At 34.9% G+C, this 27,970-nt stretch overlaps 1 protein-coding gene across 2 annotated transcripts in view; it reads right to left on the bottom strand.

Moving 5' to 3' along the window:
• The window catches only part of LOC134670786 (synaptotagmin-10-like), a 192,334-nt gene that overhangs the window by 45,141 nt on the left and 119,223 nt on the right, over nucleotides 1-27,970 (bottom strand). For both annotated transcript variants that reach the window (XM_063528603.1, XM_063528604.1), the window contains exon 4: nucleotides 23,595-23,738. In XM_063528603.1, the coding sequence (XP_063384673.1) occupies nucleotides 23,595-23,738 (144 nt within the window). The remainder of the gene's footprint in view (nucleotides 1-23,594; nucleotides 23,739-27,970) is intronic.

Genomic DNA, 27,970 nt, shown 5'->3' with positions numbered 1-27,970 from the left:
AGTGAGATTGGTGAGACACAGAGCCAACATGGTTACGAACGAAGTCAAAAGGGTAAGGATGACATTGTGCAGTATTCAGGTACAATATAGGTGCTTAGTGAAGTTAGTTATTAACACTGAGTTGTATAATGACATTAGGTGAATATATACTAGGTATTATTACTATTTTGGATAGTCTAATGACACTAAAAGGTATTTTATTTCTAATGATGTATGAGTATATAATGCCTATATATGGCAAGAGATAACAATAAAATGTTATGGATTGGTATCAGAGAGGTTATTGCCATGATGAATTGATAGGATAGCGAAGATGAGAGGAAGAAACTGATAGCGGGCTAGAATTGTAGATTGGCCCATGACGGTTATCAGTGGAAAGAGTTAAAAGAGGCTTTTACCAAGCACCACACTTATTGAGATATAGCTCTATTTCTATATTCCGGTCTCTAATTCAGAATAGGTGGTAATTTATAATAGATGGATGTGCATATAAATTATTTTAGATAAAAGACTGAAGTTAGTTTTTGATTTGACAACAAAGAAATTATTTATAAACTTTTGTATATGAAAAAAAAATGTTAATTGAAGATATTGAATGGTATATTCTACATAGGTAGGTACATGCATTTAGTTTCATTCATATCATTGTTATATTGGAAATTATCAATCTGGATACTTAGAGAGAAGCACATACAAACAATAATGAATGAATGAAATTACACACAGTATAAATTCCAAATTTGAAATGACACAGGTAGTTTCACATCAATTTCATAACATTTATTTAAAGGTCATGCATCTCAACAATCCAATTCATTAGATTATGTAATTCATTCTGAAGCCTGAAATTTGTATATGAGCAAGGTTTATATAGTTTAAAAATGAAAAACAGATGTGCAGAATTTTTGGAAATTGTCCAGGCTTACCTCACGCTTCACATACAAATCAAGGAAGTTTACATTAATGATATTAATATTTCAAAATGTAAAAGAGACTTGTACTATTAATGGTGTCACAATTATTTTACATCAATTTACCAAAGAATTAAGTTTGAAAATATAAGTAACAATTACAAAGCATCATTATTATCATTCAGGGAACATGATGCATGGTCGCATTGTGGATACTGACATTGCATATTAAAATGAAAGGGTTAAGATCTCCTTGTAGGTATTTAAAAGAAAGTGAATAAGTTTACTATATTTGGAATTCTTGAATATCTACTTCATACCTTCGAATTGTTGACAAGTGGTATTTATATTTAAACCTTATTGCACAAAATAGGTATACACCAGTGTTCAAATTTGTTTTTCTAAATTTATAAATTTAATGCAGGTCTTGTCTAATGACTCTAGTGAAAGTGTTTGTTGCACGGGATTGGCTAAACAAGAACAGATTACTTTTCGGTGTTGACACAATATTTATTGTCTAATAATATTGCATAGTATTCAGTTATATTTTTAAAATTTGACTAGGTATGCGAAGTTGAAATAGTACAGTTATACATCTGTAATACCATGGATTGCGATGAAAAATGATTATGATTACAATCCAGTAATAAACCACAAATGAAACTATGAATTATTGTTGCTATGAAATACGATTTATTTGTGGCTTTATGGTTTCATTTGCATAAAAACTTAACAGCTGGTGATGCCTAATTAAGTTAATCAAATGGACGGATCCTAGAGGTCATAAATTGTGGAATTTGGGTTGCTAAGAGGTGGGTAATGGTCAGGAATAGTGTTGGTCGAATGCAAAAGCAGATTACTTGTGTATACATTATCAATTATAAAATTAAAATGTTGGCAAGAGCAGTGCCTGTTTGAAAAGACAAGACTTAAATAATTCTCATTGAAAATTGACTTAAAGAGTAAGGTCGATGAGTGGGTACAAATAATGTCACAAGTTTTAGTGCAGGGTTTTAGTATGGTTTTGTGCAAAAGTCTGTGACTGACTTAAACAAAAGACTCAACACCAGAGTAAGTTGAATGAACAAATCTAAAAGTATATAACATTCAAATTTAAAGAAGCCTTATAAAGTAGGCTGTGTAGAAGTAACTTGGAGTTAATTTCTATTTTACATTTCTTTTCAATTCATTAAACTTTGAAAGTATCCTTAAAATTTGGTTTATTGTTAGGTTTAACACATGGTACATTTATGATTTTATGACGAAGACACAGTGATGACAAGAGAAATAGGTTGGTGATATTAACCATGTGAACCATGATTCATAAACACAACATTTATGGTTGCAGTTTTACAGCCATAGCCGATTGGCTCTATTAAAAAAAAAAGGTGTATAAATATATTGGAATTTAATTACTTCCAATAGTTTCAATAATATAGTAGGTGGGGAAATGACGCTAGTATTTGCTACGGTGTACTCGGTGTAGTATACGCTTGTACCTATTTGGAGCCTTTTCTTTCCGGGTGCATGTGACCCCGAGGTTTAGTGTTGCGTTTTTTTACCATCCCTGTGGCTGAATATTACTATGGTGAAATGTTGCACGAAGTTTAGGACGAAACATCAGGACCATCAGGTTATTGAATAAATATCTGTTTATATAAATTCAACAAAATAAAACATGATTTAAATGTAATCTTCTCAAAGTTGATAAATTGATGAATATTTATTATTTTATTTTATTAATGTTGAGGATTTTTGATGAAGATAATGATTGATATCCATGACGACATTGACGTCTAATTACAATTTTAGTAACGATGAGTAGGTGTCTAATACAAATACTTTATTTATAACGCTAAGGAAGATCTTAGGTAACAGAGGTCCGATAATGATGATGATGTAGGTATATGACTGAACATGTCTACTAGTTAAGTAAGTGTCGATGTCGGCGACAATGTTTGCTCCATGACTATGACAGGGTCAATAACTGGCCATATCGATGATAAAAACGGAGCTGGATGATTTCGATGACAATGTCGGCGATAAAGCTTGACTGACCACTTTGATGACGATATATAGATGACGTTTATAGTAAGATTAATTGATGATGGTAATGATTGACTGATTCCATGTGTATAATCAATGATTAAATTGTTGACGAGGACTGAGACTAAAATGATCGTTGCTACTGCCAATAATTATAACATTTGTTTTTATTTTTTTTATGTTACAACGCTGGTAACCTGGCTGAATGGATGAAGTTGATAATGAGCGAGGGCTTCGCAGCAAGAGCTGACTGAAGTAAAGGAGGTTAAACTGTTAAGACGGTGCTGCCAGCAGTGGGCAGGGCCCAAGCTGCCGATGGACAGGGCCACAGAGCGAGGAACCGACATACATACGTGCCGTGTCCAAGATTACTGCCTTCTGCATCTGATCCTTGATCCAGCGACCAGCGAGAGTATCTACAGGTGTTGTTTTGGACTCTTAGCTGACAAGATTGCTATTATATTAATATTATGAATCTAGAATATAACCGTTGAGTTTTGGCAGACTGTCTAGTGCAGGCCGTAATGGCAGACTGTCTAGAGCAGGCCATGACTGTTTATTATGTTAGTTTATGCTTTGGAAAAGTTAGGTTCTTGTAATATGGGCCTTGTTGTCTGATCCAAATAAATATATATACATATTAGTTTATACTTTGACAAACTGTCCAGCGCAGGCCTTGAAGGCAGACTGTCTGGGGCAGGTCGTGATTGTTTATGATGATTTATACTTAGGTATGAATGTGCAGACTGTCTAGAGCAAGCTTTGATAACAGCCTGTCTTCTAGAGCAGGCCAAAACAAATTAATTCAAATAATTAATTAGGTATGAATGTGCAGACTGTCTAGAGCAAGCTTTGATAACAGCCTGTCTTCTAGAGCAGGCCAAAACAAATTAATTCAAATAATTAATTAGGTATGAATGTGCAGACTGTCTAGAGCAAGCTTTGATTACAGCCTGTCTTCTAGAGCAGGCCAAAACAAATTAATTCAAATAATTAATTAGGTATGAATGTGCAGACTGTCTAGAACAGGCTTTGATAGCAGACTGTCTAGAGCAGGCCGTGATGGCAGACTGTCTAGACAACTCAAGTCTAGAGCAGGCCATAACAATTTATACTTTGGAATGATATCTAGAGCAGGCCTTAAGGGCAGACTGTGAATGTTTATGATGAATTATATTTTGTCAAACTATAGAGTAAGCCTAAATGGCAGACTGTGATTGTTTATGATAAATTATTCTTTGCCAAACTATTTAGAGCAGGCCCAAATGACAGACTGATTGTTTTGATGAATTATGTTTTGCAAATCATTTAAAGCAGGTCTTAATACTGTGATTGTTTATGATGAATTATGTTTTGCCAAACTATTTAGAGCAGGCCTAAATGGTCTTAATACTGTGATTGTTTATGATGAATTATGTTTTGCTAAACTATTTAGAGCAGGCCTTATTAGGGTAGACTGTCATTGTTTATGACGTTTTATACTTTGCCATACTGTTTAGAGCAGGCCTTGAGGGCAGATTGAATGTTAATGTTGGCTTATACTTTGGCAGATGTCTAGACCAGACCAAGACTGTAAGTTAGTTCATATGTATTGAAAGTTTATTGAAAGAAGGCTATTAATGCTACCAGGTGCTGGTTGTATTAAATTACTGTTTAGTGTTTATATGATCTCAGGTTATAGCATGTGAAGATTGTGAAGTGTGAAGACTGATTTCTCAATAAGGTTAATATATGCAACTAGTCATTGGTTGTGTGATTGACTAATAAAAGTCTATAGTCAGAAGTTTACAAAAACTGTTCTTATGAATGTTTGTTTGATATCGATAAAATTGTTTTAATATATATTGCTGTTGTTATTAATGTACAATTGTTTTTAGTGAGAGGACTCACTATAAATAAAAGGACGGCCGAGTTGTAAGCATCACAATAGTTGATATCCTGTATGTTACTTTATACTGATAATAATCACATGTAGTATGCACCTGACTTTATACTTTTTGGTTATTGTATCTATGGTTATGTTTGTTGAGGGAGAACTGTCAGATTTTGGCGGCGCTTCATTTGCCCGAGGTTATGTTGGATTTGTTCTTTTGTAATCTTATAATTAATCCTGTATGTCGCTGTAATAAAAGAAATATTACTGGAAGCAGTGGTTTGTGTGCTAAACCCCTTTTACTGAGCATTAAATCTATGGATGATTTCATAATATACATACGGCGTTATGTAGATTTTTGTTGAACTACCGTAACACACCCCATTACGCCACGGGTTACCCTCCAGCCAAGCTGTTGCTAGGTAGGTCACTTCGAGCCAGATTAGACTGCTTAAAACCGGAGCTGACGTCACGGGCGCACGAGCATCAGGATCGCATTAGGAAGCAGGCGAAGGGTGTACAAAGAAGTTTTCAAGTAGGAGATTTAATTTGGTATAGGAAATTCGGTACTAATAAAACTAAATGGTGCCCAGGGCGCATTGTAGAATGTCTGGGCGGTACAAACTATTCGGTTAAGGAGGAATCGGGAGCGGAAACGGTACATAGGCACGTAGATCAAATTAGGTCGAGAGTGATAGATCAAGCTGGGCAAAGTAATCCATTTAAAAATCTACACGAGACACCACAACATCGAAGTTTAGCGTATCCTTTACCCTCGCCCGGTCCGGCGGTGGGCACAGAGGTGAATGATGATGATGACGCTGCGGCTGGCAACGCACAGGCAGCGCCGGTTGAGACGCAGCCAAATATTACTAGGAACCCGCCCGCGGCAGGTCAAGCAACTCCGGAGTTACTGGTGGCTAACCGCCCAAAAAGAACGCGATTTCCACCAGTAAGATATGGACTCGAAATTGATTGAATAACCTACCTTGTTTATGTAAGGGGCCTCTGTCGTTATTCATTATAGTCAGTCAAGGAGCACGTATCAGGAATAATCGCTTGTCCCTTTATAGTCAGTTTTTTTAAGTGTACTCGACGGAAAAAGGGAAATAAAACAGGCATTATGAATAACGCAGATGACTCACAGGAAAGATTATTATTGTACCTATTAATTTTAAGTTACTCATACTATTTTTTTTTTAATTATGTATTAATATCTCATTAGGTATGTGTGAATAGGAATTAGGTCAAACTCCTTAGAATAAACGACTTTAGCAATAGGAAAACAAAAGAACATTCTGTTATATATGAGTTTAATAATCAAAAGTATAACACACACAAAAAACCATGATGAATAACTATGAATAACTAGGCGAACAGGTAAACCAGTAGTTATATACCTACATTAAACAACTGTACCGCTATTCGGAACCTAATAATAATATTGAGAGTGGCAACACCGTTGTCGGTCGTATTGTCCTTTTCTAGCATATACGTCCCTCTCTCTCCCACACTCCCACCACACAGCAGTTTGCTTTTTGGCGGTTGTCGCAAAAACAAATTTCCAACTCATTGGCTTGCTGTTTTTCCATCTGGAAGGTCGTGAAGCTAAACTGCTGGTGAGTTTTTGAATTTGTACCCCAGTTTAGCTGACTATATTGAAAAACAGTTTCTAACGGCTTTTGCCGTTCGAAATAAACATTTAAATTTAGTGTCCGTTAAACTATCTAGCAAATAAAAACGATCCGGAATAGTAATGTGTAAGTTTTCAAAGGCTGCCTGCGCGCACCGTGGCTATGCTAATGAAAATACTAAAACACATAATGTTAGAAAATACATCGAGCTGGTAAAGCGTGCACTTGTCACCATTAGAATTTAATTAATATATACCTACATTAAGTCTCTTCTGAGTCTTATTACTTATTACTTTAAATCTTTGTGTGTCTATAATAACGGTTGAAATTAGGTATAACACTTAAATGGTGATGTGTGGAGGCATACCCTTCAGTTTTCAAGTGAGTTGTATTTTCGAATACGAAAGGATCGGATAGTTAATACGTGTTACGTAGAACCTACGTATTAAGGTAGAAGCTTATAGACGTGTAGGGTTTATCTGTCCAAGTATCTATCAGCAACTTGTCGGTTTATCCCGTTCCGGGTTAAATATAATATTGCAAAATTTTTTGGTAATAAACTTGCTGATAAATAACGTGTACCCGCTTAGGAGTCGACGAAGCCCCGCTTCGCGGGGCTTCTATTTCCGCTCTGAGGGACACAAGGTAACGAACAAACCTACATCGCAAGCATTGCATTTATTTTTGTGGAAAGTGAGTACTTCGGCAGTACGTAAACTTAAGTCTGACTAGATAAAGAGAGAGATTAGCATGGCTCTGCGCAAGAATGACATGGAAATCCTTAAGTATTTCACTCCTTATCTACCAATTTATATCTCTCCAACTTGATCTTTGATTTAAAAAAAAAAAAAAAGGTTAAAATGTAGGTAGATAGGTATCTCTTTAAATAAATAACAGGTACTAACAGCTTAAAAGAACTCTTGCATGTAGTTGCTATATGTGCTTGTATTATTTTGGATTTGAATAACTTGATTATTCATTCTATATGTAAATAACTATAGGTACATACAAGACGGTCAATCTTTAAGCCTACCTACCTACCTACATAAATAGTACCTACACTTGTAAACGTTTTAAATAAAATCGGAAGCCTGTGACTTGAAAGGGCATTAATGATATGGGAATGTTTAGATTGATTCATTGACGAAGACGCATGGTTTGCTTCATAATTTCAAATTATATTCGCTAACTGTAGAGTTAAAGTTTAGTTATGGCAAATCTCGTCACCGTGAATGACACTTTCTAAAAGTGCCTATTAAAGTAAATCCTTTCCTCTTGTCGAGCGAAGAACTCGCAACTAAGGGAATATTACCCATAAACTTCATTTGAATGATATTCTTAAGTTATGTCTGTTATGGTTCCACCTGCGTAAGGTGTGCCTAAGAGAATATTTTATTCAGTCACAAACTAACGTCAAGTTATTTGTGATGAAACCAATATGTTGTGTACCTATTTAAGCCTGCGCAAGGCTGCCATGTTTCCACCTGCGTAAGGTGTGCCAAAGAATCTTTGATTCATTCACAAACTGATATCAAGTTATTGATGATGAAATTACAACCTATATAAGCCTGCGCAAGGCATGTCAGAAATTAAATGATATGGTCATAACACAGGCGAGCGAGCAGGCCACAATCATAAAAATATAACAAAGATGAATATGTAAATACCTCCTTTTGGACAAAGGACAAGTGAAAAGGGTTCTAACAAAATAATGTTCTGGGTAAAAATCAGTCGAAATAGGCTTCGTTATTCGAGGTTTCATTTTTGTTTACCAATCTATTTTAAGGGTCCCGGACACCCTATTGGCTAAACCCAAAATTGGACTAATTAACATTTCTAAAATTATAATATAATAGGTATAAAATAACCTAAGATTCCAGGCCTATCTCGACTCATTTTTATTTTAAAGATGAAAAAATCTTTGCACCCTAATATAAAATTGTGGTCTGGAGACGCTAAGCCTCATAACGTGGGTGGCATGGATAACACTAAGAGATTTAGTCACCTAAATTCGACCATAAGCCCAGGCAGAATATTGATATTTAGAATAAGGTGTGGTCAATCCTCCAAGGTCCAGATAATCTGTGGACTCTAATTAAATCAGGCTCACTTAAGCTCACGACACAACATAGCTTACGGTTCAATTCTGAAATAAGCTATGTTTAATATCACTCATGGTGTGAAAATAAAATTACAAGAGCACAAACAGCCTGCTCAAGGTGTACAAAGGGTTCCGTTTAGCGGCCCTATGAATATCTAAAAACCTTTGAAGTTTATGCCTGCTATGACAGACTAGAAATTAATATAAATTATATTTGCCTCGAGAGCACTAGTCTTTCAGTTAACATTTTTACGAGTACCTACCTATGTAGGTACACGACATAACCAAGGTTACCTATTTAATTATTATATCCCTGACTGGCATGGTATAGGAAAATTGTCATGTGCTGCACAAGCATGTTGGAAATAAAAATATACAAAACTGACCTAACGGGGCGTTTATGAATGCTTTATTTTACACCCTTATGTCTGCCTTGTGAACCTTGAGGATTCGAATCACCTTGATCGTAAGTGCTCCTATGCACAGATTAAGTTTATTTTAAACTACCCATGCACTAATCTCAAGGGCACGTGCTTCTATGCACGGACCAAATATTGTTATCACTTAATTCACTTATCACTATTCGTCATAGTTTGATACTATACGTTTAACAAATGTACCCACCGTGGAATGTAATGTACCCAGTCATAAGGTTTTTAATAAACAGTGACTTAATGGTTTGCACGAACGATTCTAGTATAACTTCTGGGCGGTCACGTCTAGGGCATGATCCTCTAGTTCTCAATTTATACAAAATTATAGCATTGCGATACTGTTTGCTTTGCACAATGTGAAACAGCAGCAAGCCTTGCGAAAAGGCGAAGCTATTTTGAAAGGCGAGTACTTTTCAAAAATACATTGTAATATATATAAATATGTTTTTGTCGTGGAACAAGTACACCCAAACAAATGCAGTCATTTATTATAATATGTTGGCAAAACTCTGCAAAAGAGTTATATAGTCTGTCTGTACAGTGTAACTTGAAGGCATCAATGCACATGAATCTCTTGAAACATGGTGGATCAATTAATTTACACCCCGTTTGTGTCTTGCTCCTATTACCAAATCCACAAGTTAAGGACCTCAACCTATATATAGGTACCCTTCTTGCTCGAGACCTGTAAAAAATGTACACAATAATTTCATGCAGTCAAGTGTCGGAAAACTAGGTCCACAGACTTAGCGATATCGTGAATATATATCCAAGAACTCTGTATATTGCCTCCCAGGAGGCGGGATGTTATTAGACTAACCTATAGTAGGTAGTAGGCCAGAGATATAGTATAGAAAAGTACACTGGCCCAAATTAAGTAATATTATATTTCAGAATATAAAATAATTTACAATCTTGCTATTATTGAAATATAAACAAGTAACAATTATCCTTAGTTCATAAGGAGGATAAGTATACCTAAATATCTAATAGATTCGACAAAGTGTTGATTCTAGCATTGGATAAAATAGCTCCCTCTTAAAGGGCCTCTGCGCTGTTGGCTTTGGGGCCACAGGCGCCCGGCAAATGGTAGGGTTTCCCACAGCAAATAATGTAAAATCACGAAATAAGCACATACATTTGTATTTCGGTTAAAAGCACCTATGCGATGAGCTAGGGTTTCGAATTAAGTATCTGATTCCTTATAATTTACACACTGAATAGAGAAAACTGAATATTCAGAATTAAGCAATGTCTATGAATAGTTTACAGAAATTAAGCCACTTTAGCGGTCAGAACCAATAAAGTTTTAAGGCTTATGTCTACCAGTAGGCACCAGATAAAGTAAACCACTAAGAAACTACTCTTACTACATATATACAAAATTTTGAGTAAAATTAAGGCTATGGTAGCTAAACATGAATTTAATTAGAATGACTCTGCAAATATTATTGATAAAGTTCTGTAGCAATTCTACACAAGAACACCACAAAGCGTCATAACTAGTGCCACAGCGCAGTGAACACATGAGTGTTGTGGCTTAAGCTCTCATAGTAACCTTCACACTTTTAAGCAAGGTTTATTTATGTACACTGACTTGCGTTCTCGTTAGTAAAGCGTTTAAAAGGGTTAAATGCATTTTATAGCTATAACTATAACCTATAACCAAGTATATGGCTTACAGTCATTAATTAAATTTAGTGATTCCCTATGACATTTCAATAAGTACCTAATTTTATTAACTCTGTTTGTGGTGATAGTGATATAATGAATAATTAAAATATTCGTCTACTTAATCCCGAGGGATTCTGGAAATAAGAAATGTCCTGTCCTTGTTATATCCCTGCAACTGCTTACTTTACTATTATAGATAATTATTATCAAATTTGATAATAATTGCGACTTATAAATAAAAACTACTCTAGTACTTATCTTTTCATACTTGAATTACATTACTCCTTATAACAGATGTGTATGCTCCTTGAAGAGTAGACTGACTTATCACATCTTCTTTTACCTAGTTTTCACATACATTTAAGTAATTAAGTATAGCACCCTTGTGGTGACTCACTTATTCTTTTTGAACATTTATAAGTACATTAAGTACGTATATAAAATGTTAAGTTAGTATCATAATATAATGGAATATCAAATTGTATGCTTTACTAAATACCTCTCTCCTCACAGGTGTTAAAATAAAGGGTGTACTGCATAATTAATTAAACACTCATAATATAATAATATTACATATACATAATAAGTACATGTATAATCACATTGGCTTGGCGTCTTCCCACCACCAGGCGATAACAAACACGTCTCAATATTATTATTAGGTTCCGAATAGCGGTACAGTTGTTTAATGACAGCGTTTTACACAAAAATAAAACGCTAATTAAATAACTTACCCTATTCGGAACCTAAAGTTTTAATCCTGCCTGGGGTAAATATGTATAATTTTGAGACAATGAGTTGGAAATTTGTTTTTGCGACAACCGCCAAAAAGCAAACTGCTGTGTGGTGGGAGTGTGGGAGAGAGAGGGACGTATATGCTAGAAAAGGACAATACGACCGACAACGGTGTTGCCACTCTCAATATTATTATTAGGTTCCGAATAGGGTAAGTTATTTAATTAGCGTTTTATTTTTGTGTAAAACGCTGTCATAATGTAATCTTTGTCTAATCATACCTACTCGCAACATAAGTTATGTACCCGTGTATCAGTCAATAAGACTAAATAGACGATTAATTATTGATTGCATCTTTTTGTAACTATCTTTCAAATCAACATTTACATATTGTATTGTACTGGTTAAGTTATTCCCAAGGAAATTATTGTAGTTTTAGGGTGAAGGTAATAGGTAAAATCATTTTCATAAATGTTATACATACTTAGTTATAGTTTACTTTCTTTTTTAATTTACAGTGTGCCTTATGTAATATTTTGGAACACAATTATTGAATTAGACCTAGCACATAAATGTAGCACACTATACTCAACTTTGAGGATTGTTTTAGAATAAGGGTGAAGGTGTTATATATGGGTACCTATATTTATATATCGGGAATAAGTGGGTAGGCAGTCGCGTAATAAATACTTGCCAAGCAACACTTCTTTTATTTAACAGAAAGAATCGGTTATTGACCGAAACCGCGGTTATTTCCATACAAAAAATAACCGATTTGCATTCCCTAAACTTAACTGAACAGATTTCCCTAAATAGCTTACGGATTTCAGAATATTCGATATCCAGCCTCGCTCGTAAACAATAAACAATTCTTAGAATTTGATAATCGAGCCAGCGGATATAGGCACAACTAATGCTAAATTCATAAAACATTTTGTATCAACTATGATTTCATTCGTAATATAACATGACCCCCCGAATCATAACAACTAAATTATATCAGAGATCAAACTTACTGGTCTAACTGTGGCGAAATATTGAGCTATCATCTCCCCACTTATATAATTTATTTATAAGTAATTGTTTAACGAAGGTTCCAGACATAGTCCGTCAATAGAGCTATTCTGACTTTGGTAAAGCTAACATAGCTATAAATATCTACTAACCTTCATTCGCACTTAAGTATGTAATTTAGAGAATTAATGTTTCTGTTAAGATTGTAATACTTAATAAATAAATCTCTATAAAAATAAATCTCTCTTTTTAGATATTGTGCTTGTTTTCTTTTGTCTCAATAATAATGATTTGGTACTTATGTAGGCAAATAAATTATTTTAAAAGTTACATTGAAAACAAACTTAAAATAATTTGAAGTAAATTTTAATCTACTTGTATCATCGGTGATTTGTATCGATTTGTACGTAAACAATCTTAATAATTAATCTTAGGCTTAGGCTATATGTTGTAAGCCTGAATCTTTGACGTAAGAGTTTCGAAATTCGTTGTCAAGTAAATAATATGTAGGTATAATTATGATAATTATTGTACAGTTAGCAGCGGGCGACGTGTTCAAAATTACCTACACCCGCTCTTATTCTCTTAACAATAAAGTTGTGTCAAGATCATTTTGAACGCCTCGCCCGCTTTGCAACTTCTGTTGCTAACTGTTCTTAAAAAGATAAGGCGATAGCTCAAGGTCATCGGTCACCTGAAAGGTAATATCAGTTTCGCGAACTACGAGTAACGATGAAAGTTTTCAGGTCGTCTCTTAGACACGACAAGGGCCAAACTATAAAACAGTGCTATATAACATTCCTATTATTACAGTTCTATTCATGCCAACCCGTATCAAACGAGGAACCACAAAAATACAATCGCAGTTACCTGCAGTGACGCGTAAATAATAAAGACCAGCAATCGGTATTAAAACATTTATACCCTGCTGAATACGCAACACACACAACACAACACAGTAACACAAGTAAGTATAAGTAAGTATAGTATAACAGTATCGAAGTTCAACCCGAAGGCCTACCGCCGCTGAAGTTCGCAAATTATGGGCATCTTTCTATTTTACTCCAATTAAGGCGTAATTAGAGTGACAGAGAAAGATGCCTTGCAATTTGTGAAATTTGGTATTCGCGGTAGGCCCTATACATAGGTGATGGACGTCTGTATGTCAGGGATGCTTGAGATTTTGTGTAGTGATGGATGGCTAGTGTTTGTTGTTAAAATAATAACGTTAATATTTTTGTTATTGTAAAATAATAATGTTAATATTTTTGCTATTTATGTATCACTCACATGGTCGTTCACGATGGGTTTTATAAATAAGATCACAGTACGTTTCGTGATTTTTGAATGGGCAAATTATCCTATAAAATTAGACGATTTCACGGTAGGTGAGTTGGAGATCTCGTCATCAAAAATAAAAATGTGAAACGCGATTTTATGTGGCATCGGTTATCTTTATTATGTAGTGGTCAATATATTGTATAAATGAAAAATGGTCGAAAAATGGCAATATATCGGATATCCATCTTGCCCCAAGATTGATGACGAAGGTAATCTGTCTTGTGCTTTGGTCCTATTGTCGCGTCTTGAGCTGCTAAAAGGAAACGTTTTTAACACAAAACCTTGTTTAGGATTACATCTGCTACTATTCAGATTTTGAGATCATTGACACAAATCCTTGTTTAAGATGAAATCTGCTACTATTCAGATTTTGAGATCATTGACACAAATCCTTGTTTAAGATGAAATCTGCTACTATTCAGATTTTGAGATCATTAACACAAATCCTTGTTTAAGATGAAATCTGCTACTATTCAGATTTTGAGATCATTAACTCAAATCCTTGTTTAAGATGAAATCTGCTACTATTCAGATTTTGAGATCATTGACACAAATCCTTGTTTAAGATGAAATCTGCTACTATTCAGATTTTGAGTTCATTAACACAAATCCTTGTTTAAGATGAAATCTGCTACTATTCAGATTTTGAGATCATTAACACAAATCCTTGTTTAAGATGAAATCTGCTACTATTCAGATTTTGAGATCATTAACACAAATCCTTGTTTAAGATGAAATCTGCTACTATTCAGATTTTGAGATCATTAACAATGAGCACTTATTGCTAACTAGGTATTTACATTTCACAATTTTGACTGTCTAACTACGCTCTATATTTAATATTTTTGGGGTCCGCAACCCAAAGGGTAAAACGGGACCCTATAACTAAGACGCACTGTCTGTCTGTCTGTCACCAGGCTGGGCAGGCTGTCTCATGAACCGTGATAGTTGAAATTTTTACAAATGATGTACACCGTAAAGTCTATTTCAATAGAACTTGCTAACTATGTAAACAAACCGCCATATTGAATTTGTCTCTGAATGATCAATTTACTAGTGATGGGCAAGACTCCTACTTACTACTTGACTAATGTCAAACCATATCGAATAATAAAATACCAAAAGTAAAAAACAAGTGGTTATTTATTTTTAATTTGTTTAATCACGATCAGAAGACAAATTAGTACTTAAGAATGATGTATTGATGTATTTTATAACCGTGGCGATAGGTACAGAGCGTGGGTTGGGTAGTGTGTAGCGGGTTTATATTACAAACTTTAGTCACAACACTACCCATCATAGACAATTGTAGAATTTAAAAGAAACAAAACCGCCATTACATCAGGTGCTAATAACCTAACTTATAAAACCATTTTAAACTTTTAATTAAATATCCAAGATACAGTTACATATTTATGTATTTTACGGAACGGACCGTTTCAATAGTGTATATGTGTATGGTTTCAATGGTATTTGATGAAGTGGTGTGAAAATTCAAAGAGAAACAGTGATAAAACAAAATTAGGTTGTTTGTTTACATAGTTAGCAAGTTCTATTGGAATAGACTTTTTTACCTATTTGTATTGCGGCTATAACAACAAATACTAAAAATAGTATAAAGTAGATATTTAAATGGGGCTCCCATACAACAAACGTATTTGCCATTTTTTTGCGTAGTGATACGGATTCCGACTCGCACTTGGCCGGTTTTTTAAAGATTGTCACAAAAGGTGACAGTGTTATTAATCTCATGCCTAGTTACTGTGGCACTCCACTGCCAATAAAGGTGACAGTCCATTTCCAACGACAGCTGCACTACTGTTCATGTTACTATGGAAATTGACATTAACACCAACGCGTTCAGTACCAGTAGTGCAGCTGAGGTCAGAAATGGAATGTTACCATAATTCTTGTTATTTCGTTGAATCGATCATTTCTCGAAGTTCCCCAACTTCTAACATCGGAAACTTTTAACATTCCTCTCACATTCCCGGGAGAAATATCCTAACTTTCTAGTTCTATGCCGCGAAATAAAAGGCCACGTGTTGCCAAAGTTCTTTTCACGTGCGACACGTACGTGTATAAGTTATAACTGACGTTTTTAAGCCCGTGTTGAAATTTAAATTTTAAACAATGTAAGTAGTTTAAAATTAATGTTATTTTTTAAGTGAAAACTTCTTTAGCGGCGCTGTGTTTTGTGATGGGGAAAAAATGTTAAACTCGCGACAGGTCACGTGACCGATAGATTGAAAATTCGTAAGACGGACACGTGACCTGATCGAAAAACTGTTACAATGTCATTGAGTTTTCACTTCTGCCGGCACTCCCGGAGTGCAACCCGTTGTTTTTATTAATTTTTTTATTTAAATATATAAACAAACTCTCATCTTACTGTTCCTAATTCTAGATATGTTAGTTGTAGTGCGAGAATTATCTAGAAAACCAAATGCATTTAGTCGAGTGCAATGTAAGAATGGCTTTTATTTGCGCCGCTTGCGTCTAGTCCGTGGCCTAAGAGGTCGTGAAATACCAGTCTTACCAATAATAAAAAGGAAGAAATAAATAAATTTAAAAAATGTATCCCGCCGATTTTCTTGCCGGTCCCATATTGAGATGCCCTCCTCCAATTGAGTTAATTAAGTCTTTTGGAGGCAGAGGTTAGAACCGGTGTATCTTTATTTAACGTTCATAAGAGCATTGTAATTGTAATATGACTACTTGAATAATAAACTAAAATATAATTTATTAATCATCGTCATCATCATCTCAGCCATAAGACGCCCACTGCTGAACATAGGCCTCCCCCTTTTTTGGGGGGTGAATGCCATAATCGCCACGCTTGGCAGGCGGGTTGGCGATCGCAGTCGAGTACACCGAATTTGAGGGACGCTGCTGCCCGTCCACCGGTGGTCTTGGACGTGGTTTAAGGACATACCCGGGTCCGGGTCCGGGTCCGGGAATTTATTAATATAAATTACTAAAGGACATAAACATGAATATAAAACTAAAACTAAGTACAATTAAAATAAATCTTTATCTGAAATCAAGAATCAACCACGCAAGAAAAAGGTTTCAACCCACTGGAATGTAGTGTTAATTACAAACAAAAGCCTTTATCTCAGCCTCACTTGTTGACACAGTATTGAATGAGGTGGGTTGTCATCGACCGTAGGCGTTTCGGAAATTACCGCTCGTCAGCCGACAGGCAGGGGTGGGCACACAATCAACGGGACTGAACTGACTGGGCTATTGTTTATCTAGTTACTTTTAATTGGATTTTACTGACAGTTTGACGTTTTTAGAGTGGGACTGCCACGGGCGCTGTTGTAAATGTTGACTTTTAGTAATTTAATAACTCAGCAACTTGATAGTTACATTTAACGCAAATAAAGAGCTTACTTACTTATTATTAAATTTTTCGACGAATGCTGTAATTGTATTTTTTTTCTAAGAATCTGTTCTTTTATTTGCGAAAAAATATGCGGGCAATTAAGCTAACACAAAGAAACTTAATTAAGTATACTTATTACTTTAATATAGATATATAAAATAGAAAATAGAGAACTCTACACAAATCACGTTAAGATAATCTTTAAAAAAATGCTGTTACACGTGTATCTAGTAGCATTTTGATTTCAATGAACATTCCAGCACTACTATTATTTAATGAATAACAAAAAAAACAATAATTGCGTATTTTATTCCTTTTTGGAATTTCAAAATGAATACAACCTTGATCTTTAAAAAGAATTAGGAACCTTTATTTTAAAATTACAAGGAAACGAAAACAGTGACAAAAGCAGTAATTATAAAGGAGCTAGTTAAAAACCTAGCAAAAGCTCGCAGCAAGACACAAAGGCTTAATTAAAGCTTGTAGCTCGTAATTATGTGACGTACAAAGCCGGGCTGTGGCTTAATAAGAGTCGTGATAAATGCTAGTTATTTTATACTCACTCTTAACAAGATAGTGCGCTTCTTAATAGGATAGTGGACGATGTAAACATAACAAAATCTAAAAATGTCTAGGTTTAACAATACAACTCCCTTGAGACTCGAAAATATTGAAATTTTAATAACAAATCTTCGGTGAGACACGGACATATTAAATATATTGAGAACGGGTCACGCTATTTTAAAATTATTTAAAACTGGTTACTCACATACAGTCAAATGTAACAATACATGGTTGCACAAATCATCTCAAAAATATGACACATATTAGCTCTTATGTCAGCGAATTAGGAACTATGGGACACATTTTGAGTAAGTTGTCTACCATCCATATTTTTACACCTGACTGTACTTATTACGTAGTACCTAGTGTATAGTGTAGGAACCGGTACAACCATGATTGTAATTGCTTTAAATACACTTTGAATACAATAATTTATTACAACAATCATAAGTATAATACATAGGGTTATAGCGGAAGCAGTTATAAAGTTGACCCAAAAATTTTTTATTAAGCTATGAGCTTCATCACATATGTTTCTTGAGTAATTCTAAGCATTTCAAGCCTGGGAGGCAATAAGAAATGTGTGTATACTCGGATTTGTAATGGATTCAAACTTTCAACCCCTTTTTAACCCTGTTAGGGGATGAATTTTACAAAACGCTGAAATTACTTTTCCTGTCTTTTAATAATATCCCCAAATACAAAGATTCAAGTCCCGCGTTCGAAAATTTTTTTGATATCCATACAAACTTTCAACCCCTTTTTCACCACGTTAGGGGATGAATTTTCAAAAACACTGAAATTAGTTTTCTTGTATATTAATAATATATCGTTTTACGAAGTTTCAAATTCCTAGCTTAAAATAAAACTTGAACCCCATACAAACTTTCATCCCCTTTTTAACCCCCTTAGGGTTGAATTTCTCAAAATCGCTTATTATCTCTTGTACACTTTATAAATGTAATCTAGTGTGCAAATTTCAACTTTCTATCTTTTGTAGTTTCGGCTCCGCGTAGCAAAAATCTCCAACCAAATTTTTCACCTTTTTACGTTTTTCTTGTAAAATTACTATGAAACTGAAAAAAAACAAATATCAGCAATGAATTCTACGTCTTTGGTTTATACGAAAATAATACCAAACTTGCCCTAAGGTCGCCTCCATAAACTCGCGAACTAAATTGACATGAGTTTGACAAATAAAATGATACCAGGAATAGCAAAGAAAAAATAGTCACGGGTATATGTCGATAAAATGATATCGATAAGTAAAATATTGCACTTACTACCCATGTCATAAATTATAAAGGGGTCACAAACGATTTCGATTAATATGAATGTGATGAGAAAAGTGGTTAATTCGATTGTAAGATTGTGTCGTTACCGATCAAATCAGGAGGTGCGGATGAGAAACTGACAAATTTCAGTGTCATGTTAGTGTGCAACAACTTGCCGTTCTTTATTTCAAGAGCTCGGTTGTCGCCATAAATCTAAAATTGGTGATTTAATTTTATACATGTGGCCGGTAGATGAGATTGATCCATAATTATTTATACTTGGTCAAGCAGATCTTGTCAGTAGAAAAAGGCGGCAAATTTGAAAAATGAAGGCGCAAAGGGATATCGTCTCAAAGTAAATTTGAATTTCGCGCCTTTTTCTACTGACAAGATTTGCTTGACCATCTATAAATCTTGACCTTATTGTCAACTTAAACGTCCAGTTTAGGGACTGGTCTTTTCAATCGAAGCAATAGGGATACCGAGGCGATTTAATTTTTGCGTCCACACCACTCGAATTAAATGAGAAATTAATCACATTATACGAAATATTTCCCCATCTGGGCCGGCCTTTTTTGTATTTTGAGCCAAAATCACTTTTTCTATATTATCACCTACAACTTAATTGTTACTCTAGCTGTAAGTTTTCCTAACAAATAAAACAAAATAAATATAATAAAATACTTATTTAATTACAATATGTTTATTCAATATCCTTGTCTCTATTAGGTACTATAAAATTGCACAATTTTGGAAATACCGACATTCTCTAATTCAAACTTTTTTGAAAATATCGATATGAACAACACTGGCCAAACTGTGGTATCATTTGTGCACATTGACCTGTCAATTTAGTTCGCGAGTTTCTGGAGGCAACTGTAGTACCCACCAGGATCAGAATAGATTTTTTTTAAAGATGACGGGTGGCGGCCGTCTTTGTAATTTGTTTTAGATATGTCAGTGACAAATGTGACGTTTCTTCAAACAAAAACATCACTTTTGACACTGACACATCTAATCCATATCGTTTCGAGATCTATTAATTGGACGTATCTCAAAGTTCGAATAGGGCAGTCACTCTAGTGATAAGTGATAGTAGTAAGTAACTACTCAGTATGCAGACACTCACGTACACTTTGCGAAAAATAATAGCTGAATAACTCCTTTAAAATAAATTTAAGTCTCGTTTAACTTTCCACGGCAAAAAAAGTATGCAAAAATAACATTGTTTTTATATTTAGTTATTTACTCTCTGCAAGTCTGCAACTTTGTTTGACTTTTTCTTTACTTTAATCATTATAAAAGTTAGCAGCGTAAAAAATCTTTAAAAATTCCCCAATTAAAATATCAAGTTCAAACTATCAGATATTTTTAACGGATAAGTAATAAGTATCAAATTTATTACTAAAAGGTTTTTTCACAAAATTTAACAACGCAAGTTAATAGCCTCTCTACACATCTTATACCAGGTGTGGCCTGTAATATGAGCAAAAAATTAAACTATAGGCTGTACTCCTCATACTGATCAACATTTGTTCGGCGACTTTTAAAAATAACTTGTGGTTCGATTTTTAATACACTTTAAAGTTTATTCTAAGACGCAATGTATTGCGAATTTTGTTATGTTTAAGGCGTGACAAGCAACGTCAGTCACAATGATAATGGCGCGGCGATGGCGTCCATTGAAGATAATATTTATTTTGTATGAAAAATAGGGAGTCTAAATACTTCATAATTTTTAAAAGTTGTTGAACAAAAGTGTCACCGTTTGAGGAGTACAATCTACGTTTTAATTATTTGCTCGTGTTACAGGCAACACCCGGTATACCAACGTTACCCTATTGATATAATATATATCGGGTGGAACAGAACGAGGAACTTTTATGCATACGGGGAATTATTTAGGCCACTAACTTTATTTTTCACTTGTTAATCGGGTAAATATTTCTAACCGTTTGTGAGATACAGTTTGTTAAGCAATTTAAGCATTGATGCAAAAATCTGCATGTTTCAAACTTTCAACCCTAGCAAGTATGTAGATTCGAGCATCGAATGTAAAGTCAAGTTAATGACATGTGTCCATTTAAACTAACGAAAGAGTGCTGAGTGAGTGAGTAAATAAAGAGGTCGAGGTTTTAAAGACAGTCAAAAAACGCAAGCTAAAGTACCTTGGTCATATCATGCGAAACGAGAAGTATGAACTCCTTCAACTCAATACAAGGAAGGTTCCAATGGAAAAGATCATCCCGAAGACGTAACTCATGGCTCAAAAATCTCCGACCATGGTTCAAACAGAGCAAACGCTCATTATTCCGCGCAGCTGTGTCTAAAGTTCGTATAGCCCTCATGATAGCCGACCTCCGGTAGGAGATGGCACAGGAATAAGAAGAAGTCAATTTAAACCTTTGTAGTGGCAGGGTTGTCACTGATAAAAAAATATTTCATTTTAATGATTTTGTTTCCTTTTTAATCCAGCTTATACGATTATAATAACTCGATTGTAGATTACTTAGATAACACTATCATTTCAAATCAGTCTCTAGAAATGTTCCACCCTGTATAGAAATACCAATAATCGCTCACAAATAACACAAACAAATATTCGGATCTCTAATTGGATTGTGATTAAAAGAATTCCAATAAATAATATGAATCCGTAAATGTTTTCTGAATCAACCTTAATATGCCCTCAATTGTCCCGTCTGACCCGTTATGACGGTAGGGAATTTAGTGTGGAAGCCATTTTATTTATTTATTTCAATTATGGCTCACAATATAACCGGTCGGTGTGAAGTTTCGTAAAGTTCGAAACAAATTATAACTGTTCAGTAGGTACCTAATTCACAAATAGGTAAACAACAGACTTCAATATATGAAATGAAATGAAATTACTTCTAAAGTAGTGCATTTATTATATGCCCCAAGCAAATTGCTTTTCAACCCTTTTAATGTATGTAATACATTCTACTCGAAAACTGTAAGGCATTTTAAGCTATATTAGAATGAAAGTTGAAATATAGGTGTATTTTGTGAGCTGCTATTTAGCATGAATTTAAAAGAAAATAGGGGGGGAGGGGGAGAGGAAATATCCAAAAGTTTCTAAAATAATCGTTTCATTAGTACAAAAAATACGCTAAACTGAGCGTGGCCGGTTTTTCAAGCGTGCATGAAAATAAATAAATGAAAAAAAAAACTGATTTTTCGTCAGTTTTTCTTTTTACTTAGGAACGCTTAAATCCCAGAGACTTAGCATTTTTAAGCTATATTTATTTTTGCTTAGTTTAATTTTTAGTGAGCATTATTATGATTCAATTTAGTTTTTAATATATTGTATTTCAATTAATGTTCATGTATTTTTAGGGTCATCATCATCATCATTTCAGCGTATTTACGTCCCACTGCTGAACACAGGCCTCCTCTCATGCGCGAGAGGGCTTGGGCTATAGTCCCCACGCTAGCCCAATGCGGATTGGGGACTTCACATACACCTATGAATTTCTTCGCAGATGTATGCAGGTTTCCTCACGATGTTTTCCTTCACCGAAAAGCTAGTGGTAAATATCAAATGATATTTCGTACATAAGTTCCGAAAAACTCATTGGTACGAGCCAGGATTTGAACCCGCGACCTCCGGATTGAAAGTCAGACGTCATATCCACTCGGCCACCACTGCTTGCATTTTTAGGGTATTATTTATTATTTCTGACTATATAAGCACAGAATAAATAATAGCACTAGGTACATAAGACTCTAACAAAACGCGTCTGTTACGCACAGATATCAGCACAGATATGGCCGCTAGGTGGCGACAGCGCCACGCGCGGCTTATGTGGATTTCCCCAAAATTGGGGTGGAACGGATGTAGTTTTAGCTACCTGTAGCATCGCTGAGTGAGCCACACCTGATATAAGTAACTATTCAGTAGGTAGGTACTTGTCCCGTAATACATATAAGGGTAACATTCCATTTCCAACGACAGCTGCACTACTGTCAATTTTACTATGGAAATTGACAATGACAGCGACGCGTTCAGTACCGGTAGTGCAGCTGCGGTTAGAAATGGAATGTTACCATAAGCCGAATAGAGATGAGTTTTCGTAAATATTGGAAGGTTCAAAACAACAAAGTATTAAACATAAGAAACTTGAAGTTTCCGTACAAAGCAAATTTCTAAATACTTTATTGTTTTCAAATAACCTCACGCGAAGTCGCTAAAGTCCCTTTACCGGGCTAACAGATCCGAAACATACCTACTTGAAAGTGCCGTATTCGAACTTCAAGATATTCACATGAGACCACACGTACTAGATCCATTCTAGATACGTTATAGTTTAGATATCAACTAGTTCTCTTTTGCAGCGCAATTCGGGCAACCAATGTCACTTTTACGTTAGATAGAGTAAGATATCTATTAGATGTGAATTGGATCTCTAAGTCATATCCTATGGAAATCGTTCAAGAGTATTTCCAGAATCGCACAAATGTCAAATTTGACAGGTTAGATCTGAAACATATATTATCGTTATCGTACCTTGGCGATGTCTAAAAGATATCTAATAGATGTATATTTCAAAATTCAAATCGAGCCCAAAGTCTCCTTACCTTGATGAGTCCAATAGACGAATCAGCTCGCTCTAAGCTGCAGATGCTGAACTGGATGGAAGGCAGGTCCAGCCGGTAGGAGAGCTGCCGCTGGAAGGTCTGGAGACGCGTCGGCACAATCGGGAGCGTCGTTTGTCGTAGAACCTGTAACGAATACACTTATCAGCGAGAGAATGCTGCCAGCATCTTTGGCACAATGCCGCGGGGGCCTTTTTTAGATTTATTTTAATTAGATTAGTTTAGTTTTTAATTTATATTTAATTTTAGTTTTAATTTTAGTTTTTAATTTTAGATACTGTACCCTAGTTAATATGTAGTTTACATTAACCTTTTGTATAATAAATGTTGAATATGCCTTTAGTTATTTCTTTTTCATTTCTCATGTTTTGAAAGAGAGTCATTGTTGTTCTAAAAGGTGTGCAAAAAGTGATACGTTTCTGCAAGAGTGCATTTTACTTACCAAGTACGATTTTATTTTTTATTTTTTTTACGATAAGCAATTGAAATTTGGTTTTCATTGGATTTGTTACACAAATTCCATTCTGATAAATAACGATACATATTTACCTAAATGGTTAATAGAAAGTACCCTCAAGAAATGCTTAATCGTAGACATGACCGGTACAGAAAGTCTATTTCACTACACATTACTTCCGTATATAAGTAATGCTAACTTACTAACTCAGGGATTAATAGAATCTCGTTAAGCTTTATAGATTTAAAGGAAATCAACGAAATACCATGCAAATAGGAATAAAGAAAAATATAAGCTAAGTTGGTGGTATTGCTAACGGTACGAAGTGGGACATTATAAAAGGTCGAAACACTCTAAACCCCGGCCCGTAAGTACATTAAGTATCCACTCATCTAATACAATTAGTATGGCAACATAAGTTGGGGAAACTACCGTACCAATGAGTTTTTCCAAACTTATGTACGAAATCTCATTTGATGTTTACCTATTGCTTTTCAGAAAAGGAAAACATTGTGAGGGAGCCGGACTAATCCCGATGAAGCTTGGTTTCCTTATAGATAGGTTTGAAGGTAAGATGGCAGTCGTTTTCAATGTGAATGGACAGAATATTAAGGTTGTATTAGGTTGAGCCCTTATATTCTAAATCTTACGTGCATCGTCGAACTTGCTGCATATACTATCCAAACTTTGTTACAACAATTTCATATTAGGTAGCCTACCTGAAGTAACAAAAAATATTTAGAGTAAAATTGAGTTCTTAATAAAGGAGTTACTAGAAAGGTCTAACCTAATTAATTGCTTTCCTTACCTTTGTTACACGGAAAAAAATAAGCACTAGCAAAGTACCAATTTGGCTTCGTTAAAATTTATTTAGTTGAATACAACGAAGCCTTATTTAAAATACGGAATAAAGCTTTGTAATTGACAAACAAGCAATTATTGCTAAACGTTCTTGGTTGTTTTGAACCAAGTACTAATTTGTTTTCAAATAAGTGTCTTAGTTAATATAAACGCGTGTTGTTTACTTTTAATAAATTTAATTGCAGAATTTTAACAACTTACGGTAACCTAGTTGACTTCTTTGATTTTTAACAACGAACTTTGCAGGCTCCCTCCGAGCCAAGTCACTCGGTTGTAGACAGCAAAAACTTATTTATTTCTAGCCATTTCATTTTCTCAGTGTAGGCTAACTTAAATAATTTGTAATAACAGCAAAAAATAGGCCTTAGTGAATCAGATTCTTATGAAAAGGTATTTTCACCACACCAGCTCGGAAAGGCTTACTTTGCACTTCAAAAACTGATAGCAAAGTTGCATTTTATTCACATGTGAGGCAAAGTAATCAAATGCAAATTTTGAGTTGTTTTCTTATGTTTGCTAGTAGAATTGACTTTTAAATGATGATTTTGTATGATAAATATTTAATAACATTCATTTGGATTTGATTTGGTTTGATTTTGTTTGATATTTTTCCTTTTAATATTTGTTAGGGTTGGTGTGGTGAAAAATTTAATTTAAAAGACGGAGATAATTAAATATTTTGAATGAATAATCTCGCTCGGGTTATACTTGGTTGAAGAGGTGTCATAGCAGTTCAGCGAGGAAATGCTGACTGATTTATGTCGGGCGTGGCTCACTCCGCGATTTCGTCGCGTCTCAACAAGTAGCTACAAGTACAGTCGACGTCAAAGATATATTTACAATTGAAAGTTACAAAAAAATCTTTACATTAAAATAAGTTGCCATGTAATGTGACAAGTACTTGTTTACGTAATATATTACAGTTTTATATTTTCACACAATGTGCCCAAAATATGCTTACACTATTTAATCCATGTAGTTTGCCCCCTTTTCTGACCTATGTTCGTTTACATGACAAGTTACAGAATAATATTTACTCTTAATGTACCAAATTAAATTGCATGTAAAGATCTAATGTAATATTTACAATCAACCATAAATATCTTTACAAACAATTGAAAGCTGCATTCTAATTTCAAATAATGACAATCGTCGAAAACAGTACCATACTGTCAAATGGTCTGTTTGTCTCGTTCGTTTAGATGACGTCAATGCTATGTCGAGTATGAAATTCCGATGTTTACATTTAAACCATTTTCAGTATTTTTGATTTTCAGGGTTTCGTACCCAAAGGTTAAAACCGACCCAATTACTAAACCTCTACTGTCCGTTCGTCTGTCTGTCTGTCACCAGACTGCATCTATCTCACAAATAGTTAAAACTTTCAGACGATGTATTTCTGTGCCGTTAAGTTTAATAACAAATACTAAAATCAGAATAAAATAGAATAAAATAAATATTTAAGTGGAACGCCCATACAACAAACGTGATTTTTTGCCAATTGTACAGAACCCTTAATGGACGAATCCGACTCGCCCTTGGCCGGTTATTTTGTAAATGCATAGATACTGAAGAATTATAAGTTAACCCTTTTCGGTGCCATGTCAAACGCAAAAGCTAACGCTCATACGCCACGTCATCGAAATGTCAAAGTTGAACTTTATGCGTGTGCACGTAGGTCTAATTTGCTCTGTGGTCGAGGACATATATAATATAAAGTTTGAATGCCATTATTATTAAATCTAAAATCGAAGCCATAGTTCCTAAGAACAGCACCTCTAGCACAACTGGCCGCGACAGGCGTGAGAAGTGACAAATCGGCGCGACTTGGCGGCTTGTCGCGTGTTGGCAGCACAACTCACGCGCGAGAGCCGCGACAAACTCGCGATCAGGTGTCACTGTCAGAAAATGACAACGATCGCGACTTTGAACTAAAATCCGTAGCACAACTGCCTATTTTGAGACAAAATATTCTCTCGTCTTTATGTCAATCCGCGAGTCGAAGTCTACGCGACTTTATAACGCGACTCGCTCTCGCGGGTGGTTTGCTTGTACTTTTTTAACTAAACTCATGATAATTATAACTTAAAAACAAGTTTCATATTTAATTTCAAACAGCTAGCTTGTAGGTACTCATTTAAGTAAATAGGTACATATGTAGGATTTTTAAATTTCAATTCAGGTTCGTAAGTTTGTAAAAGTAATCCTAAGACTTCCTTACACAAAACTTTCATCAACCTAACAACGTAGCCCGCTTGCTTGTACATGAACGAAGCCGATGAGGTGGACAGCTACAAATGTTCAAAACAAACTATCCAACTTATTAAGTAAGCCATAGTCTTAGTAGTAATATTTAGGATCACGGTTAGATGTCTAATTTCAACAATCTCTTACTATTTAGGTACCGTTTGGAACCTTCCTCGACTTCAACAAAACATACCTACATGTGGCCTGTGCCCGCTGCATCGTACTGTAATAGAATGATGTAATACGTGGCTATAACAGGATCATGACCGGCTCAAAATCATGCTTTGTATGAAATATTATCAGTCATCACCCACTAAACCATTCCACCCCCTGCCAACACCATACCGTGACGTGACTGGACCGAGCCGACCAACAATATTTTGAAGGAGTCATTACGCTCATGTCATAGTCTGCGTAGCATAGGTACGGTTATCATATGGTCTACCATATTAAACTCCTGTAGATCATACCCATGTTCTAGATGTTTCACTTCATGTTTGACAGGGCCTGATACGATCATCCTATGATACGTAGCTGTCAGCATTAGGTATGAAGTGGGCCTTGGGGAGCTAATCATGGCATGGGAGGGTTCTAGGTACCTACCTACTTTATTTTTGTTGTTTTCAGGTAAAAATAAAGGAGAGAAAAAAAAAACAATATTTAAATTAATAGTATATTGCTTTGCCTTTGTATATTCTTGCAATATTCGACTTCTTATTATTAAACCTAATATATATTAACATCTAGAACCACAATAGAGAAATTGTAAGAATCTTCTGGGTAATAACTCTTA

Source organism: Cydia fagiglandana, chromosome 14, assembly GCF_963556715.1.
Source record: "Cydia fagiglandana chromosome 14, ilCydFagi1.1, whole genome shotgun sequence".
NCBI lineage: Eukaryota > Metazoa > Arthropoda > Insecta > Lepidoptera > Tortricidae > Cydia > Cydia fagiglandana.
This window is presented reverse-complemented; position numbering and strand designations above follow the sequence as displayed.